This window comes from Schistocerca cancellata, chromosome 3 (assembly GCF_023864275.1).
Source record: "Schistocerca cancellata isolate TAMUIC-IGC-003103 chromosome 3, iqSchCanc2.1, whole genome shotgun sequence".
In the NCBI taxonomy this organism is placed as follows: domain Eukaryota; kingdom Metazoa; phylum Arthropoda; class Insecta; order Orthoptera; family Acrididae; genus Schistocerca; species Schistocerca cancellata.
In genome coordinates, this window is record NC_064628.1 from 881,293,259 (window position 1) to 881,312,215 (window position 18,957).

The 18,957-nt window shown below is 42.5% G+C and overlaps 1 protein-coding gene across 1 annotated transcript in view; it reads right to left on the reverse strand.

The window, feature by feature from the left end:
- Nucleotides 1-18,143, reverse strand: part of LOC126175948 (opsin-2) — a 71,533-nt gene extending 53,390 nt beyond the window's left edge. Inside the window, exons 1-3 of the mRNA XM_049923026.1 lie at nt 17,946-18,143; nt 5,476-5,484; nt 4,003-4,176 (exon numbers count right to left, since the gene is read on the reverse strand). Of these exons, the coding sequence (XP_049778983.1) occupies nt 4,003-4,176; nt 5,476-5,484; nt 17,946-17,998 (236 nt within the window). The 5' untranslated portion in view covers nt 17,999-18,143. The remainder of the gene's footprint in view (nt 1-4,002; nt 4,177-5,475; nt 5,485-17,945) is intronic.
- Nucleotides 18,144-18,957: the final 814 nt, after the last annotated feature.

Sequence of the window (18,957 nt, forward strand, 5' to 3'; positions counted from 1 at the left end):
AGTACTTGAAATATAGAGCTCAACGCACTAGAGCACTTTATTAAATGTAACTGTAAGAGTACTATATCTTCCAAGTTGATACTCGTTTGTAACACTTCACTCTAATGTCTGTACTTTGTCGAAATATTGATATCTTTGAATAAACAGAAAGGAAAAATATTGCCGATATACCGGACGACAACGAAAGCGTGCGCAGAGTGTGATGAAATGCACGTTCTTTGGCAGATTTATAAAATGGAGCTGCTGTGTTTAGAATTCACAATGTTTTCTGAGGACACTAGACGTGAACTGTTCGGTGTCTAGACGATTATGCTGAGGGTAATTAACCTTTCAATAAAGTTGTGGTGATTAAATGGAGATTAATGAACCTAATAGCTTCAACCAGTAATAGTTAAACTGTGGACGTCTTCCCTAATGAGATATTGTTGCTCTAAAATCTAATTAACTGTAAAATTTGCTTTAGACCAACCATTAAATTTCATCTAGCTGTGTGCATTAAAATAATACCTATTGCTAGTATTTTGCGCGCGATGATTTATAATCTCATATTCATCTTACAAGAGTGAGAGAGAGGGCAGTGACGAACTGCAACGGAGACAATTATTTTTGTCTTTTGAAGTAAAATAATCTGTAAAGAAATTCTCAGTTATCAATCTTTATTTCATTAGTTTAGTTACCTGAAGTTGCAACAGTAAAAATACGTGCATAGGTCAAGCCTGTTAGTGTTAATTACTTCTGCACTTGAACTGCGATAAATGTCTCAACTCCAAATCTAGCGCGCTCTATCTAAGGTAGAAACTTAGGGAACAAATCGTGAATAAACCACATGTAGTAAGTTTTACAAAAAGGTTGTATACACAGTTTGCTGACAATGTTGTTGTTGTTGTGGTCTTCAGTCCAAAGACCGGTTTGATGCAGCTCTCCATGATACTCTACCCTGTGCAAGCTTCTTCATCTCCCAGTACTTACTGCAACCTACATTCTTCTGAATCTGTTTAGTGTATTCATCTCTTAGTCTCCCTCTACGATTTTTACCCTCCACCCTGCCCTCCAATACTAAACTGGTGATCCCTTGATGCCTCAGAATATGCCCTACCAACCGATCCCTTCTTCTAGTCAAGTTGCGCCACAAATTTCTCTTCTCTCCAATTCTATTCAATACCTCCTCATTAGTTATGTCATCCATCCGTCTAATCTTGAGTATTCTTCTGTAGCACCACATTTTGAAAGCTTCTATTCTCTTCTTGTGCAAACTATTTATCGTCCATGTTTCACTTCCATACATGGCTACACTCCATACAAATACTTTCAGAAACGACTTCCTGACACTTAAATCAATACTCGAAAACGCTTTCCTTGCAATTGCCAGTCTACGTTTTATATTCTCTCTACTTCGACCATCATCAGTTATTTTGCTCCCCAAATAGCAAAAGACATTTACTACTTCAAGCGTCTCCTTTCCTAATCTAATTCCCTCGGCATCACCCGATTTAATTCGACTACAGGCCATTATCCTCGTTTTGCTTATGTTGATGTTCATCTTACATCCTCCTTTCAAGACACTGTCCATTCCGTTCAGCTGCTCTTCCAGGTCCTTTGCTGTCTCTGACAGAATTACAATGTCATCGGCGAAAAAGTTTATATTTTTTCTCCATGGGTTTTTCTTTTGTTTCTTTTACTGCTTGCTCAATATACAGATTGAATAACATAGGGGATAGGCTACTACCCAGTCTCACTCCCTTCCCAACCACTGCTTCCCTTTCATGTCCCTCGACTCTTATAACTGCCAACTGGTTTCTGTACAAATTGTAAATAGACTTTCGCTCCCTGTATTTTACCCCTGCCACCTTCATAATTTGAAAGAGAGTATTCCAGTCAACATTGCCAAAAGCTTTCTCTAACTCTACAAATGCTAGAAATGTAGGTTTGCCTTTCCTTAATCTATTTTCTAAGATGTACGTATGGTCAGTATTGCCTCACGAGTCCCAACATTTCTACGGAATCCAAACTGATCTTCCCCGAGGTCGGCTTCTACCAGTTTTACCATTCGTCTGGAAAGAATTCGAGTTAGTATTTTGCAGCCGTGACTTATTAAACTGATAGTTCGGTAATTTTCACATCTGTCAACACCTGCTTTCTTTGGGATTGGAATTATTATATTCTTCTTGAAGTCTGAGGGTATTTCGCCTGTCTCATACATCTTGCTCACCAGATGATAGAGTTTTGTTAGTCCTGGCTCTCCCAAGGCTGTCAGTAGTTCTAATGGAATGTTATCTACTCCCGGGGCCTTGTTACGACTTAGGTCTTTCAGTGCTCTGTCAAACTCTTCACGCGGTATCATATCTCCCATTTCATTTTCATCTACCTCCTCTTCCATTTCCATAATATTGTCCTCAAGAACATCGCCCTTGTATAGACCCTCTATGTACTCCTTCCACCGTCCTGCTTTCTCTTCTTTGCGTAGAACTGGGTTTCCATCCGAGCTCTTGATATTCATGCAAGTGGTTCTCTTTTCTCCAAAAGTCTCTTTAAGTGGTTCTCTTTTCTCCAAAAGTTTCTTTAATTTTCCTGTAGGTAGTAACTATCTTACCCCTAGTGAAATGCACCTTTACATCCTTACATTTGTCCTCTAGCCATCCCTGCTTAGCTATTTTTCACTTCCTGTCGATCTCATTTTTGAGACGTTTGTATACCTTTTTGCCTGCTTCATTTACTGAATTTTTATATTTTCTCCTTTCATCAATTAAATTCAATGTCTCTTCTGTTACCTAAGGATTTCTATTAGTCATTGTCTTTTTACCTAGTTGATCCTCTGTTACCTTCACTATTTCATCTCTCAAAGCTACCCATTCTTCTCAATCGATCCCAAATGCGCCGGCCGTGGTGGCCGTGCGATTCTAGGCGCTACAGTCCGGAACCGCGGGACTGCTACGGTCGCAGGTTCGAATCCTGCCTCGGGCATGGATGTGTGTGATGTTCTTAGGTTAGTTAGGTTTAAGTAGTTCTAAGTTCTAGGTGACTGATGACCTAAGATGTTAAGTCCCATAGTGCTCAGAGCCATTTGAACCGTTTTGATCCCTAATACTCTCCCTGAAGCTCTCAACAACCTCTGGTTCTTTCAGTTTATCCAGGTCCCATCTCCTCAAATTCCCACTTACTACTAAATACTTAATACTAAACTAATATCTTTTGTGCGTTTTATCTTTCCGTGTGCTGCAATCCTTTCTAGCCCGAATATTTGTTCTTTGACTCCGAGAATCCAAAAATTTTTGTGTCGTTATAGGAGGTTGTAAATTGCTGTAGGAGAAAGAAAACCATTCAAACATTTTTTTGGAGTTTATTTCTTTTTAACCAGATGTTCACTTTTTTATATCCTGGCATGCATTGGTTAAAAACTATTAAAGATAGAAGGCTGAAATTCGGGATACTGGCTTTAAGTATACTTAACTAAAGAGCAGACTATTCTTATGACTTCAGTTTGAAAATTAAAAACTTTTTAAAGAAAAACTATAATTACTGAAATTTTTGATGATAATTATTAAATTTTTTGGAACCATAATTTATGACAGCAAAGTCTTTCTCAAAGTCTTCTTTAAACACAATAGTGTACAGAATTTGCAAAACAAAAATCAAACTTCTACGTTCTTTTTTTTTCGAGGTATGTGTACCTGTGCTGCACATAAATAATTAACATGCTTGATTTCACTTGCAACACAAAATACAGTTCAGAAAAAAAGTGTGAGAGCGAAAGCTGTGGCCAATACAAGAAATTGTACCCGAAAGATTTGTTAAAAGATGGATAGCATGAAATGGGCTTACAAGTCGTATTCCTTGAGCTACACTGTTCAGAAAACTCACAAGTTTTTCGTGATTTCCCCATGTGTTCTCGAACCAGTCCCTTTAATACTAAACTAAAGGCTCTTGTGCAGTTTATGTTAGCGTGCGCTACAAAAATAATAATAATGTGCATATGGAGAAACGTGTACTAAGTAGGTTACTGACGTGGCGTATATCCACAGGACGATGCCGTTGCCCAAGGAGGACATGCAGATGAGCATGAAGTAGACGAAGGCTAGTCCGAAGTGCCAGTACTTGTTGGGCACCTGGAAACTCCTCCAGTGCGGGTGGACCAGGTCGAGGTGTTCCGTCGGCACGTTCCATCCCAGCAGCGGCAGGCTACTGCAACACACACAAACGCCGCGGCTGCCGAAACGAAACTTCACAAGTGTGCCGCAGCGCGCCGTGCGCTGCTTGCAATCCTCTTAACGGCGGGGAATTATTTTTAAAGCTTTCTTTCTGTCCAGCGACTCATATGGGGATTCGCGCAAGTACGGCCGAAACCTCAGTACTTAAAGTAAGAAGCAGGCACGTGTGGACGTAAACAGACACTCGTCCTAAAAATTAAGATGCTTACGTAAGGGAAACTGCCATTGCAAATAAGCTATAATAAACTATCCCTCTTATAAGGTGCAAGTACAGGGTGTTTCAAAAATGACCGGTATATTTGAAACGGTAATAAAAACTAAACGAGCAGCGATAGAAATACACCGTTTGTTGCAATATGCTTGGGACAACAGTACATTTTCAGGCAGACAAACTTTCGAAATTACAGTAGTTACAATTGTCAACAACAGATGGCGCTGCGGTCTGGGAAACTCTATAGTACGATATTTTCCACATATCCACCATGCGTAGCAATAATATGGCGTAGTCTCTGAATGAAATTACCCGAAACCTTTGACAACGTGTCTGGCGGAATGGCTTCACATGCAGATGAGATGTACTGCTTCAGCTGTTCAATTGTTTCTGGATTCTGGCGGTATACCTGGTCTTTCAAGTGCCCCACAGAAAGAAGTCACAGGGGTTCATGTCTGGCGAATAGGGAGGCCAATCCACGCCGCCTCCTGTATGTTTCGGATAGCCCAAAGCAATCACACGATCATCGAAATATTCATTCAGGAAATTAAAGACGTCGGCCGTGCGATGTGGCCGGGCACCGTCTTGCATAAACCACGAGGTGTTCGCAGTGTCGTCTAAGGCAGTTTGTACCGCCACAAATTCACGAAGAATGTCCAGATAGCGTGATGCAGTAATCGTTTCGGATCTGAAAAATGGGCCAATGATTCCTTTGGAAGAAATGGCGGCCCAGACCAGTACTTTTTGAGGATGCAGGGACGATGGGACTGCAACATGGGGCTTTTCGGTTCCCCATATGCGCCAGTTCTGTTTATTGACGAAGCCATCCAGGTAAAAATAAGCTTCGTCAGTAAACCAAATGCTGCCCACATGCATATCGCCGTCATCAATCCTGTGCACTATATCGTTAGCGAATGTCTCTCGTGCAGCAATGGTAGCGGCGTTGAGGGGTTGCCGCGTTTGAATTTTGTATGGATAGAGGTGTAAACTCTGGCACATGAGACGATACGTGGACGTTGGCGTCATTTGGACCGCAGCTGCAACACGGCGAACGGAAACCCGAGGCCGCTGTCAGATCACCTGCTGCACTAGCTGCGCGTTGCCCTCTGTGGTTGCCGTACGCGGTCGCCCTACCTTTCCAGCACGTTCATCCGTCACGTTCCCAGTCCGTTGAAATTTTTCAAACAGATCCTTTATTGTATCGCTTTTCGGTCCTTTGGTTACATTAAACCTCCGTTGAAAACTTCGTCTTGTTGCAACAACACTGTGTTCTAGGCGGTGGAATTCCAACACCAGAAAAATCCTCTGTTCTAAGGAATAAACCATGTTGTCCACAGCACACTTGCAAGTTGTGAACAGCACACGCTCACAGCAGAAAGACGACGTACAGAATGGCGCACCCACAGACTGCGTTGTCCTCTATATCTTTCACATCACTTGCAGCACCATCTGTTGTTGAAAATTGTAACTACTGTAATTTCGAAAGTTTGCCCGCCTGAAAATGTACTGTTGTCCCAAGCATATTGCAACAAACGGTGTATTTCTATCGCTGCTCGTTTAGTTTTTATTGCCGTTTCAAATATACCGGTCATTTTTGAAACACCCTATATATGTACATCAGTAAACTAATACTACGATTTAAAAAAATACTATAAATTCTTAATTTGAAGGTATGGAATATAGCGGTGACTGTTCATGACACAATCATATGCCGTCATAGCAAGTGAAACCTCACATAGCTAGCAAAAATACCATTTCATTTATTTAACTTAAAAATACTGCAGATAATACACGTAAAGTACAGTGAAAAGGGCCGAAAGCTCTGTTCACTGTCTGACTACAATTATATTAAAATCGCTGTACAGTGAAAGATTTCCCACTGATGAAGCAGTACAGTTTAAACATCTCTACAATAGGACTAAAAGTATGGGATACAAGGGATTCCAGGAGTAGGTACTAAAAACCCATCAATAGACTAGTCTACATCTACATCTACATGATTACTCTGCAATTCACATTTAAGTGCTTGGCAGAGGGTTCATCGAACCACAATCATACTATCTCTCTACCATTCCACTCCCGAACAGCGCGCGGGAGAAACAAACACCTAAACCTTTCTGTTCGGATTTCTCGTATTTTATTTTGATGATCATTCCTACCTATGTAGGTTGGGCTCAACAAAATATTTTCGCATTCTGAAATTTCGTAAATAGATCTCGCCGCGACGAAAAATGTCTTTGCTTTAATGACTACCATCCCAACTCGCGTATCATATCTGCCACACTCTCTCCCCTATTACGTTATAATACAAAACGAGCTGCCCTTTTTTGCATCCTTTCGATGTCCTTCGTCAATCCCATCTGGTAAGGATCCCACACCGCGCAGCAATGTTCTAACAGAGGACGAACGAGTGGTAGTGTAAGCTGTCTCTTTAGTGGACTTGTTGCATCTTCTAAGTGTCCTGCCAATGAAACGCAACCTTTGGCTCGCCTTCCCCACAATATTATCTATGTGGTCTTTCCAACTGAAGTTTTTCGTAATTTTAACACCCAGGTACTTAGTTGAATTGACAGCCTTGAGTATTGTACTATTTATCGAGTAATCGAATTCCAACGGATATCTTTTGGAACTCATGTGGATCACCTCATACTTTTCGTTATTTAGCGTCAACTGCCACCTGCTACACCATACAGCAATCTTTTCTAAATCGCTTTGCAACTGATACTGGTCTTCGGATGACCTTACTAGACGGTAAATTACAGCATCATCTGCGAACAACCTAAGAGAACTGCTCAGATTGTCACCCAGGTCATTTATATAGATCAGGAACAGCAGAGGTCCCAGGACGCTTCCCTGGGGAACACCTGATATCACTTCAGTTTTACTCGATGATTTGCCGTCTATTACTACGAACTGCGACCTTCCTGACAGGAAATCACGAATCCAGTCGCACAGCTGAGACGATACCCCATAGGCCCGCAGCTTGATTAGAAGTCGCTTGTGAGGAACGGTGTCAAAAGCTTTCCGGAAATCCAGAAATACAGAATCAACTTGAGATCCCCTGTCGATAGCGGCCATTACTTCGTGCGAATAAAGAGCTAGCTGCGTTGCTCAAGAACGATGTTTTCTGAAACCATGATGATTACGTATCAATAGATAGTTCCCTTCGAGGTGATTCATAATGTTTGAATACAGTATATGCTCCAAAACCCTACTGAAAACCGACGTCAATGATATAGGTCTGTAGTTCGATGGATTACTCCTACTACCCTTCTTAAACACTGGGGTGATCTGCGCAATTTCCCAATCTGTAGGTACAGATCTATCGGTGAGCGAGCGGTTGTATATGATTGCTAAGTAGGGAGCTATTGTATCAGCATAATCTGAAAGGAACGTAATCGGTATACAGTCTGGACCTGAAGACTTGCCCGTATCAAGCGATTTGAGTTGCTTCGCAACCCCTAAAGTATCTACTTCTAAGAAACTCATGCTAGCAGCTGTTCGTGTTTCAAATTCTGGAATATTCCATTCGTCTTCCCTGGTGAAGTAATTTCGGAAAACTGCGTTCAACAAATTCATATTCTAGGCCGTGGCGGTATTTAGATATTCTGTCATATCAGTGACTTTTTACCTTAGCTTCTGTATCTGTGTGGTGTGATTATGAGATATAATGGGAAGATCGCACGGAGAGCGACGCACAAATCCTGAGAAGAATTGACAATGTCAGCATTGGTCCTGATTGCGAACATTGGGGAACAGCCAACCAGAAGAGCAGAGAGCATATAGATGAGATTTTGTGTGCCGTGGTGTATTCTGCATTACTGGACTGTAAGCGAAATTAGGACATCAGGGGAAGAGATAGATATTTAATGAGAATGAGAAAATAAGTGGAAGATACGTAAGGCAAGAAAGGATGCTGCCAGAATATCAAAAAAAATAATAATAAAGCTATTTTTCTAGTAATTTTCGAATGGTCTTGCTTATACGATAGCATAAGGAATTTGCAAAATCAGATACAAGTAAATAAATAAATTGAAAACTTAAAGAAGTTTATTATCTATTGCCACGGCTTATTTCGGAATAAATCTGTGGTCTTCAGATATCTGTAGCTCTTCAGTCAGGTTGGGAGGACGAATCTGGTCTTTTGTTGTGCACTTTTTGGTGTCTCGCTCCTGGTGAAGTGGTTAATATAAACCTACATTGCTGTAAAGCCAAATTACAACGTTGATGATCTGTCATCATACTGTCTGCTTTCAGTAACAAAATCACAAAAAGTTTATTAATCTATTACGTTTGGTACCCTAGACACATAACAAACATTAATGTGTCTAACATTATCCATACAATACATTCACATTAAGACGCTTTGTGAAATCACCTGTATTCGCTTTTTTGTATGTACTTTCCCGCATTAAATTTTAGAGGAAAATCAGCACCAAGCAATGACCGATTTATTAAAGAATCGAACTCCCTTATATAAAAGTATCACTGCAAAGAGTCAAATCCATTAAATCTGTGGGAGTAATTGTGATTGCGTCACTGGGATGTAGCGATGGCAGTTCTGTTAGTAGTACACTACTGGCCATTAAAATTGCTACACCACGAAGATGACGTGCTACAGACGCGAAATTTAACCGACAGGAAGAAGATGCTGTGATATGCAAATGATTAGCTTTTCACAGCATTCACACAAGGTTGGCGCCGGTGGCGACACCTACAACGTGTTGTCATGAGGAAAGTTTCCAACCGATTTCTCATACACAAACAGCTGTTGACCAGCGTTGCCTGGTGAAACGTTGTTGTGATGCCTCGTGTAAGGAGGAGAAATGCCTACCATCACGTTTCCGACTTTGGTAAAGGTCGGATTGTACCCTATTGCGAATGTGGTTTATCGTATCACGACATTGCTGCTCGCGTTGGTCGAGATCCAATGACTATTAACAGAATATGGAATCGGTGGGTTCAGGAGGGTAATATGAAACGCCGTGCTGGATCCCAACGGCCTCGTATCACTAGCAGTCGAGATGACAGGCATCTTATCCTCATGGCTGTAACGGATCGTGCAGCCACGTCTCGATCCCTGAGTCAACAGATGGGGACGTTCGCAAGACAACAACCATCTGCACGAACAGTTCGACGACGTTTGCAGCAGCATGGACTATCAGCTCGGAGACCATGGCTACGCTTACTCTTGACGCTGCATCACAGACAGGAGCGCCTGCGATGGTGTACTCAACGACGAACCTGGGTGCACGAATGGTAAAACGTCATTTTTTCGGATGAATCCAGGTTCTGTATACAGCATCATGATGGCCGCATCCGTGTTTGGCGACATCGCGGTGAACGCAAATTGGAAGCGTGTATTTGTCATCGCCATACTGGCGTATCACCCGGCGTGATGATATGGGGTGCCATTGGTTACACGTCTCGGTCACTTCTTGTTCGCATTGACGGCACTTTGAACAGTGGACGTTACATTTCAGATGTGTTACAACCCGTTGCTCTACCCTTCATTCGATCCCTGCAGGATAATGGACGACCGCATGTTGCAGGTCCTGTACGGGACTTTCCGGATACAGAAAATGTTCGACTGCTGCCCTGGCCAGCACATTCTCCAGACCTCTCACCAACTGGAAATGTGTGGTCAATGGTGGCCGAGCAACTGGCTCGTCACAATACGCCAGTCACTATTGATGAACTGTGGTATCGTGTTGAATCTGCACGGGCAGCTGTACCTGTTCACGCCATCCAAGCTCTGTTTGAATCAATACCCAGGCGTATCGAGGCCGTTATTACGGCCAGAGGTGGTTGTTCTGGGTACTGATTTCTCAGGATCGATGCACCCAAATTGCGTGAAAATGTAATCACATGTGAGTTCTAGTATAATATATTTGTCCAATGAATACCCGTTTATCATCTGCATTTCTTCTTGGTGTAGCAATTTTAATAGCCAGTAGTGTAGTTGCACGGAATCATTTGTACAAGAGTGTACAACGTGCTTAAAAATATTCGTACAGGGGTAGTACTGACCAAAACCAGAGTAAAAGTTGCCGTAGTTATATGTCCGGAAACCAATACCTGTTGAGGTATGGGCCATTTTACTTGCGGAGAGTAATGTGTAGTGTTTACGGATGAGGCAAGATTCACAAGAGATTGCATAGTGAATTACCACACTACGCGCATGTGAGCAGACGCAAATCCTCGAGCAGTAACAGAGGAGAGGCATCAGAATTGCTTCGGTATCAGTCTATATTCTTAACAGATTCACAGGGTCATACACTTCAACAAACAGTTTAACAGGTGCAGATCACCGATTTCTGCGGTATATATTACCGGCGCTTTTGAAGAACGTTACCCTTGCAGGAAGGCAACGACTGTAGTTTATGTGGGACGCAGCACCAGCCACTTTTCCATGCACCCTATCTCACCGCAACGTTCTGCGAGCGATTTATATGTCGGGGACGATTAGCAGCGTGTGCTCCCAGTCCACCGGAAACGAATCGTTGGATTTCTGACAATAGGCACCCGGCAACAATGTGCAGACGTTACAGGAGCGTGTGACCAATGTATGCGACGCAACCCGAATGGAGCCAGCTGTATTTGAGAGATTGCGTGATTCACTGCGACGAAGGGCTAGAGGATATGCAGCGCTGCCTCTTGTGTCTACTTCTATGTAACAGACACATGGGAATGAGAGAACAGATTGACGTACATCTCAACAGGTAGTAGTTTTACGATATATTATTATTAGAGGACCTTTTCTTCTAGTTTCCAAGTTACACTTAGATTGTTGTAACATCACAATAGGTATTAGTTTCACGATTTATTATTATAGAACCTTTTCTTCTAGCTGGCAAGTTACACTTACATTGTTATAACATACTAAAGCCGGTATTTGACACAAACATTAACACTCCAAAAACAGTAATACGAAAGTTCGTAATTTTGTCAACCATATCTCAATAGTACAAGTAACTGAAGTGTATTTTTCCATTGTAACATAGCCACACACTTTCGCTATTATAAATCACTTGAAAGGCCATAAATGAAAAATTTCAAGTTATTTTTCAGCCGTCTAAGGATGCGTCAGTTACGAATTTGTATGTCTATGTAGATGAAAAGCATGATTCGTGACAACAAAACAAGCAATCTCTGTTGGTCCATTATGGCCAGCGGACATCGGTTGGTACGTACTTTTCAATTCAATAAACTTTACCAACAGCCGAACACTTTACGATATTTTATTTTATTTCGAAAGCAATCAGTTTCGAGCATTTGATTTTGCCATCTTCAGGCCCCAACGAGCTTATCGTATAGCGCCATAAAACTGGATATCGTGAATCCCAATCGTTGTGCAGATGATTCATACGAAAGTGTGAGGTGGGCTCAGTTGCTGTCACGCTTTCGTATGAATCAGGTATGGGGCCCGAAGATGGCAAAATTAATTGCCAAAATTGATTGCTTTTGAAATTAAATAACGTATCGTGAAGTGTCGGCTGCTGGTAAAGTTTATTCAATTGAAAAAACAAACCAAGGATGTCGTGCAACGAATCTATTCCTCCCCGCTTTTGTTTCCCCGTGTGAAAAAAGCAAAGCAGTCTTTACAAACAGCAAATAAAATCAGTTTTAATAGCAGTTCCAAATTTCGTCCCCGTGGCCAAAATAGAAACTGCACAGGGGACGAAATTACGACCATCCCCAGATTTATTGTAGTGGCCGCTACAGCAGCATAGACTAAATCCTTGACTATAGCGATTATACATATAAACTATATAACATAGAAACTATATAACTGAAATGCAGCCCAATATTTGAACACAAATCAGTGCTCCCACTAGAAACTGCAGGCCGTTAATTTGACTGTTACACTAACACCCCAGCAAAAAAAAATTCAATTCTCTCTACGCTGAAGCTACACGTCCTGCACACAACAGATTCTCTCAACAATATAATCGACTGAGATCATGCAGGAATGCGCATTAAATATTTGTTACCAACTGTGGAAACCGAAAATTCCTGGGAGGGGGGGGGGGGGGACCAAATTTGGGGAAGGTGATATATTAGGGCCCCTTTTATCAAAAACTCTTTTACTAATTATGTAAGCTGTAGTGCGGTACCGGCACAATCATTTTAAGCGAAGAAGACTGATTGTCTGAGCGACAAAATCTTCAGCAGGATCCAAATAAGCGGCTACGTAACCGAACATTCAAATACAATCTACGTAGACAAAAACACTACAATGGCTTAATTGCAGTATAACTAAACGATCTTTTCAAATTTTTGTGATAAAAACTTCCAAAAAATTGTAGAGTTCGCTTGTAGCTGCTAGTCGTAATTTATTGTGAGATTAAGGTACAATCTGTTTCGCGCTAATGAATGGCATCTTCAGGTTAATCTACAACAACATACATACCAATTACACGCTGTTACGTACTAAACCTAATTGGGCCTAATATGACGGAGACAGAAAGGTCAAACCTGGCTGGATTACACAATCCAGTAAACCAATACGATCGCCCAACGCTTTTAAGGCATCTGGCAATATCGAATGCAATGGTTGTTGAAAGATCCATAAATAATCTTAGATAATTACTGATCATCACTGACGGACATACTAATTTGGTTTAAAGAATGGAAACATTGTCCAAGAGGGTGTACTTTGCGATCGGCCAGTTTCAACTCTGTGTAATTTTCATGTTTAAGATACGTGCTTGAAAATGGCCCAGAGTTGAAGCTGGCCGATCACGTAGATAACAAAACAGTACAGCCTACTTCGACAGTATTTTCATTGTCATAAATTACCTCGAAGAGAACGGTTTCTTGACACACAGTCAACACTGATTTAGTACACGTCATTCTTGTGAAAAACAACTAACTCTTCATTCACACGCAGTGCTGACTGCTATCGACAAGGGATTTCATATTGATTCCGTATTTCTAGATTTCCAGAAAGCTTTTCACACCGTGGCTTGTAATCAAATTGCATGGTTATGAAATATTATCTCTGTTATGTGACTGGATTCGTGATATCCTGTCAGAGAGGTCACAGTTCGTAGTAACTGACGGAAAGTCACCTAGTATAACAGAAGTGATTTCTGGCGTTCCCAAAGGTAGTGTTATATGCCTTTTGCTGTTCCTTATGTCCGCCTCCGTAGCGTAGCGGTAGCATTACCGCCTCTCACCTAGGGGGCCCGGGTTCGATTTCCCAGCAGGGGACTGGGTTTGTGTATCCTTCATCATCACGGACTCGCAAGTCACCGAAGTGGCGTCAGCTGAAGAGGACTTGCAATACGGCGGCCGAACGCCCCCCCTCCCCCCCCCCCCCCGAAAGGGGCCTCCCGGCCAACAATGCCATGATCATTTCATTTCATTTGCTGTTCCTGATCTATTTGATTTAGGAGCCAATCTTAACAGCCCTCTTAGGTTGTTTGCAGATGATACTACTGTTTATCGTCTAGTAACGTCACCAGAAGATCAAAACAAATTGCAAAACGATTTAGAAAAGATGCCTGTGTCTTGCGAAAATTGACAATCGACCCCAAACAATGAAAACTATGAGGTCATCCACATAAGTGCTGAAAGGCATCAGTTAAACTTCGGTTACACGATAAATCAACCAAATCTGAAGGCTATTAATTCAACTGAAAACCTAGGAATTACAACTGCGAACAACTGAAATTGGAAAAAATGCGTAGCTAATGTTGTGAGGAAGGCAGACCAAAGACTGCGTTTTATTGGCAGAACTCTCAGAAGATGAAACAGCTCTACTAAAGAGACTGCCTTCACTACGCTCGTCCGTCCTCATTCGGAGTGCTGCTGTGTGGGGTGCTATCCTTACCAGATAGGATTAACGGAGCACATCGAGAAAGTTCAAAGAAGGGCAGCACTTTCTGTATTATCGGGAAATAGGGGAGAGAGGACCACGGACATGATACAGAATTTGGGGTGAACAACATTAAAACAAAGGCGTTTCTCGCTGCAGCGGGATCTTCTCACGAAAATGCGAAAATATTTTGTTGATGCCAACCTACATAGGGAGAAACGAGCATCATAATACAATAAGGGAAATCATAGCTCGTACGGAAAGATATAGGCGTTCGCTTTTTCAGCGCGCTGTCCGAGAGTGGAATAACAGAGAATCATTGTGAAGGTTGTAATGGTTCTTTATTTACGTGACCATTACGGCACTCCAACCCCAGTTCTCGATACCAGTAATATCGTACTACTTTTCTGCGAAGTAACAGACATATTTTTGTGACAATATTCACATTTGGTTTTATTAATGTATAGGTACTCCGATGTATTGATATACTACAGTGGCATGGTTCTTCTGTCTATTCATTTCTGTGAGACTGTCATAATCTTTGACTTACTTGTAAGGCAAAGTAGATTTGGCACGAATGCGCATAGAGCAGTCTTTGTTTCACTTTGCAGAAGTTAAGTTGTTATTCCGCTTTGTAAAATAACAGTAAAGTCTTGTGTTTGGTTAAACTGGAAATTAAATATATGAAGATTGATACAAAACTGTTTTCTTGATGGTGTGACAATTAAGAAGAAGTATATGTGAATTTAAAAGAAGTTTAATAAAAATGTGGATCGTGAACATCAAGTCAAAAATTATTTCTACCATATCATTGTTCTGATCTGGGATTGTTTGATCATTCAGATTTTCCTGAAAAACGCACTTGTTAGGACTTCAAATATTGCTAAAATACAGATCTGGACCTTCCAGCAGTCAAAGTGGAACCACCCTCGAATCAACAAGATGAGCCGTAACGACTCCGACGAAATCTACGTGGGAATCCATTCAAGATAAGTGCCAAAATTGATGACTTTTTTACGGTGACTTCATTATTTCCATTCTGACTATACCATTCACAGACAATAACTTAGTTGCTGCTCGATAAAGCGAACATATACTGCGTGAGCAACATTATTAATCTGATTTCTAACCTACATTGCAAGTGATTTCTAATCTACTTTGCAAGTGGTGGTATTGTTAGATTATTAATCATCACCAGCAGCACTAATAATTAAACTGTATTACAGCAGGTACTGTTGCTATGTGCCTCGACATCTTTACCATTTGATGGTTCTTTCACAATTGGGTGAACTATTTATCGATCACTGTATACATATATTATTTACAGCATTTACAGCAGTGTATGCAACATTTAAAAAAAAATATATTTTCATGTTATTTTTTGTTGCGGTGTAAAAGACGAATCACTGAGCTCTACTGCCAGTTCTTCGCCAAACTGCACAAGATTATGATCCTTGATGTCAAATACAAAGCGATGATACTAATTGTAACTTGAATGAGGGCAGTGAGCGTATATCGCAAGCACCTGCACATACTCTGAATACAGCCATTAACTCACTTTTAAGAGGTCACACCACTGTAACGACCTAGAGTCACGCGCTCAATCATCCGTGCACCACCTGTACTTGAGCTTACGTGAGTAGCGATCAATAAGACATTTGTGTTTCAAGAGGACATTTTACGTAAAAATGGGTAAATGTAGGGAAGTGACTGAGTGGTAAATATGAGCAATAGAGTCTGAACGTGCCAGAATGAGATTTACACTCTGCAGCGGAGTGTGCGCTTATATGAACACATCCTCCAGGCTGTGGCTAAGCCATGTCTCCGCAGTATCCTTTCTTTCAGGAGTTCTAGTTCTGCAAGGTTCGCAAGAGAGCTTCTGTAAAGTTTGGAAGGTAGGAGACGAGATACTGGCAGAAGTAAAGCTGTGAGCAACGGCCGTGAGTGTTGCTTCGGTAGCTCAGATGGTAGAGCACTTGCCCGCGAAAGGCAAAGGTCCCGAAGTTCGAGTCTACGTGTACATCTACATCCATACTCCGCAAGCCACCTGACGGTGTGTGGCGGAGGGTAGCTTGAGTTCCTATATCGGTTCTCCCTTCTATTCCAGTCTCGTATTGTTCGTGGAATGAAGGATTGTCGGTATGCCTCTGTGTGGGTTCTAATCTCTCTGATTTTATCCTCATGGTCTCTTCGCGAGATATACGTAGGAGGGAGCAATATACTGCTTGACTCCTCGGTGAAGGTACTGAAGCTACTGAGCGTCTCTCCTGCAGAGTCTTCCACTGGAGTTTATCTGTCATCTCCGCAACGCTTTCATGATTACTAAATGATCCTGTAACGAAGCGCTCTGCTCTCCGTTGGATTTTCTCTATCTCTTCTATCAACCCTATCTGGTACGGATCCCAGAATGCTGAGCAGTATTCAAGCAGTGGGCGAACAAGCGTACTGTAACCTACTTCCTTTGTTTTCGGATTGCATTTCCTTAGGATTCTTCCAATGAATCTCAGTCTGGCATTTGTTTTTACCAACGATCAACTTTATATGACATTCCATTTTAAATCACTCCTAATGCGTACTCCCAGATAATTTATGGAATTAAATGCTTCCAGTTGCTGACCTGCTATTTTGTAGCTAAATGATAAGGGATCTATCTTTCTATGTATTCGCAGCACATTACACTTGTGTACACTGAGATTCAATTGTCATTCCCTGCACCATGCGTCAATTCGCTGCAGATCCTCCTGCATTTCAGTACAATTTTCCATTGTTACAACCTCTCGATATACCACAGCATCATGTGCAAAAATCCTCAGTGAACTTCAGATGTCATCCACAAGGTCATTTATGTATATTTTGAATAGCAACGGTCCTACGACACTCCCCTGCGGCACACCTGAAATCACTCTTACTTCGGAAGACTTCTCTCCATTGAGAATGACATTCTGTGTTCTGTTATCTAGGAACTCTTCAATCCAACGCCCTGCGGAAGTCAAGGAACACGGCATCTACCTGGGAACCCGTGTCTATGGCCCTCTGAGTCTCGTGGACGAATAGCGCGAGCTGGGTTTCACACGACGGTCTTTTTCGAAACCCATGCTGATTCCTACAGAGTAGATTTCTAGTCTCCAGGAAAGTCATTATAGTCGAACATAATACGTGTTCCAAAATTCTACAACTGATCGACGTTAGAGATATAGGTCTATAGTTCCGCACAGCAGTTCGACGTCCTTTCTTGAAAACGGGGATGACCTGTGCCCTTTTTCTTGCCTTTGGAACGCTACGCTCTTCTAGAGACCTACGGTACACCGCTGCAAGAAGGAGGGCAAGTTCCTTCGCGTACTCTGTGTAAAATCGAACTGGTATCCTATCACGTCCAGCGGCCTTTCCTCTTTTGAGCGATTTTAATTGTTTCTCTATCCCTCTGTCGTCTATTTCGATATCTACCATTTTGTCATCTGTACGACAGTCTAGAGAAGGAACTACAGTGCATTCACGGTAGAGCACACAGTTTTAATCTGCCAGGAAGTTTCTTCATTACTAATCTGATTTCTAACCTACTTTGCAAGTGGTGGTATTGTTAGAAGGTGATTCTATGAACACTCTGCCAGGCACGTCGGTGTGATTGGCAGGGTCTGCATGTAGGCGTAGTGTGGGACGAAGCGGACGGTGACGAGCAGCAGTGTGGTTTATAAAGTTGCGTCTTTACCTCTCGTAGGCCATGGCGGCTGGCACCGGGTAGAAGTCAGTGGTGTTCACCATGGTGGCGAGTCGGCGGTGTGTTGCTGCGTGGGGTGAGTGTGTGAGCAGAGTCTGGGAGTGGCAGAGACAGCAGGCAGAAGCTAGCGGGCAGCAGGCAGCGAGCAAAGTCGACCGCAGCCGCTTCGCACCTGGGCGCCTGGGCCGCCGCGCGCCGCCTTTATAGCCGCGCGCCGCCGCCGGCTTCGGGCTTCCCTCGGCGCGGCCGACCCGCCGCTGCGACAGCACATCACGCGAACCGCCGCCGGGCGTTCATCACCGAGCCCGGCCGGCCCCCTAAACGCATTACGACGCCGCCACGACGCTCTCAATACGTTTTAATTCGATTTGAGGCCAAGCATCCGATTGTGGTACGGTTTACAACACACGCGCTGAAGCACTATCAAGGTCGCCTCAGATGTCCTACAAAGCACGCGCGGACGCGCGCGCACACACAACAGCGGAGGTATTGTCGTCGTTGTGGAGGGAAGCGGGCGCTAGGACATCGCTTCGATCCATTATTTTTTACCTCCTCTCCGTCTTCAGTCTTTCCGACTGGTTTGGTACGAACACGATTTACTCTCCTGTACAGAACTCTTCATCTCAGAGCCGTCTCCACAACTCATGTATCGCACAGACTTATTCGGGATTTCACAAAACGACAGCGCGAAAATAACAGAAACTTAAGACAGGTTGAAGGGCAGAACATCTCTCCAAGTTTTTAACTGACATTACACAGCATGTTGTTTTCAATGGAGAGACGTCTACACACGTTAAAGTACACCTCTGGCGTGCACAGGGGAGTGTTGTGGGACCAATGCTTTTCGCAATATACAGGGTGTTACAAAAAGGTACGGCAAAACTTTCAGGAAACATTCCTAACACACACAAATAAAGAAAAGATGTTATGTGGACATGTGTCCGGAACGCTTAATTTCCATGTTTGAGCTCATTTTAGTTTCGTCAGTATGTACTATACTTCC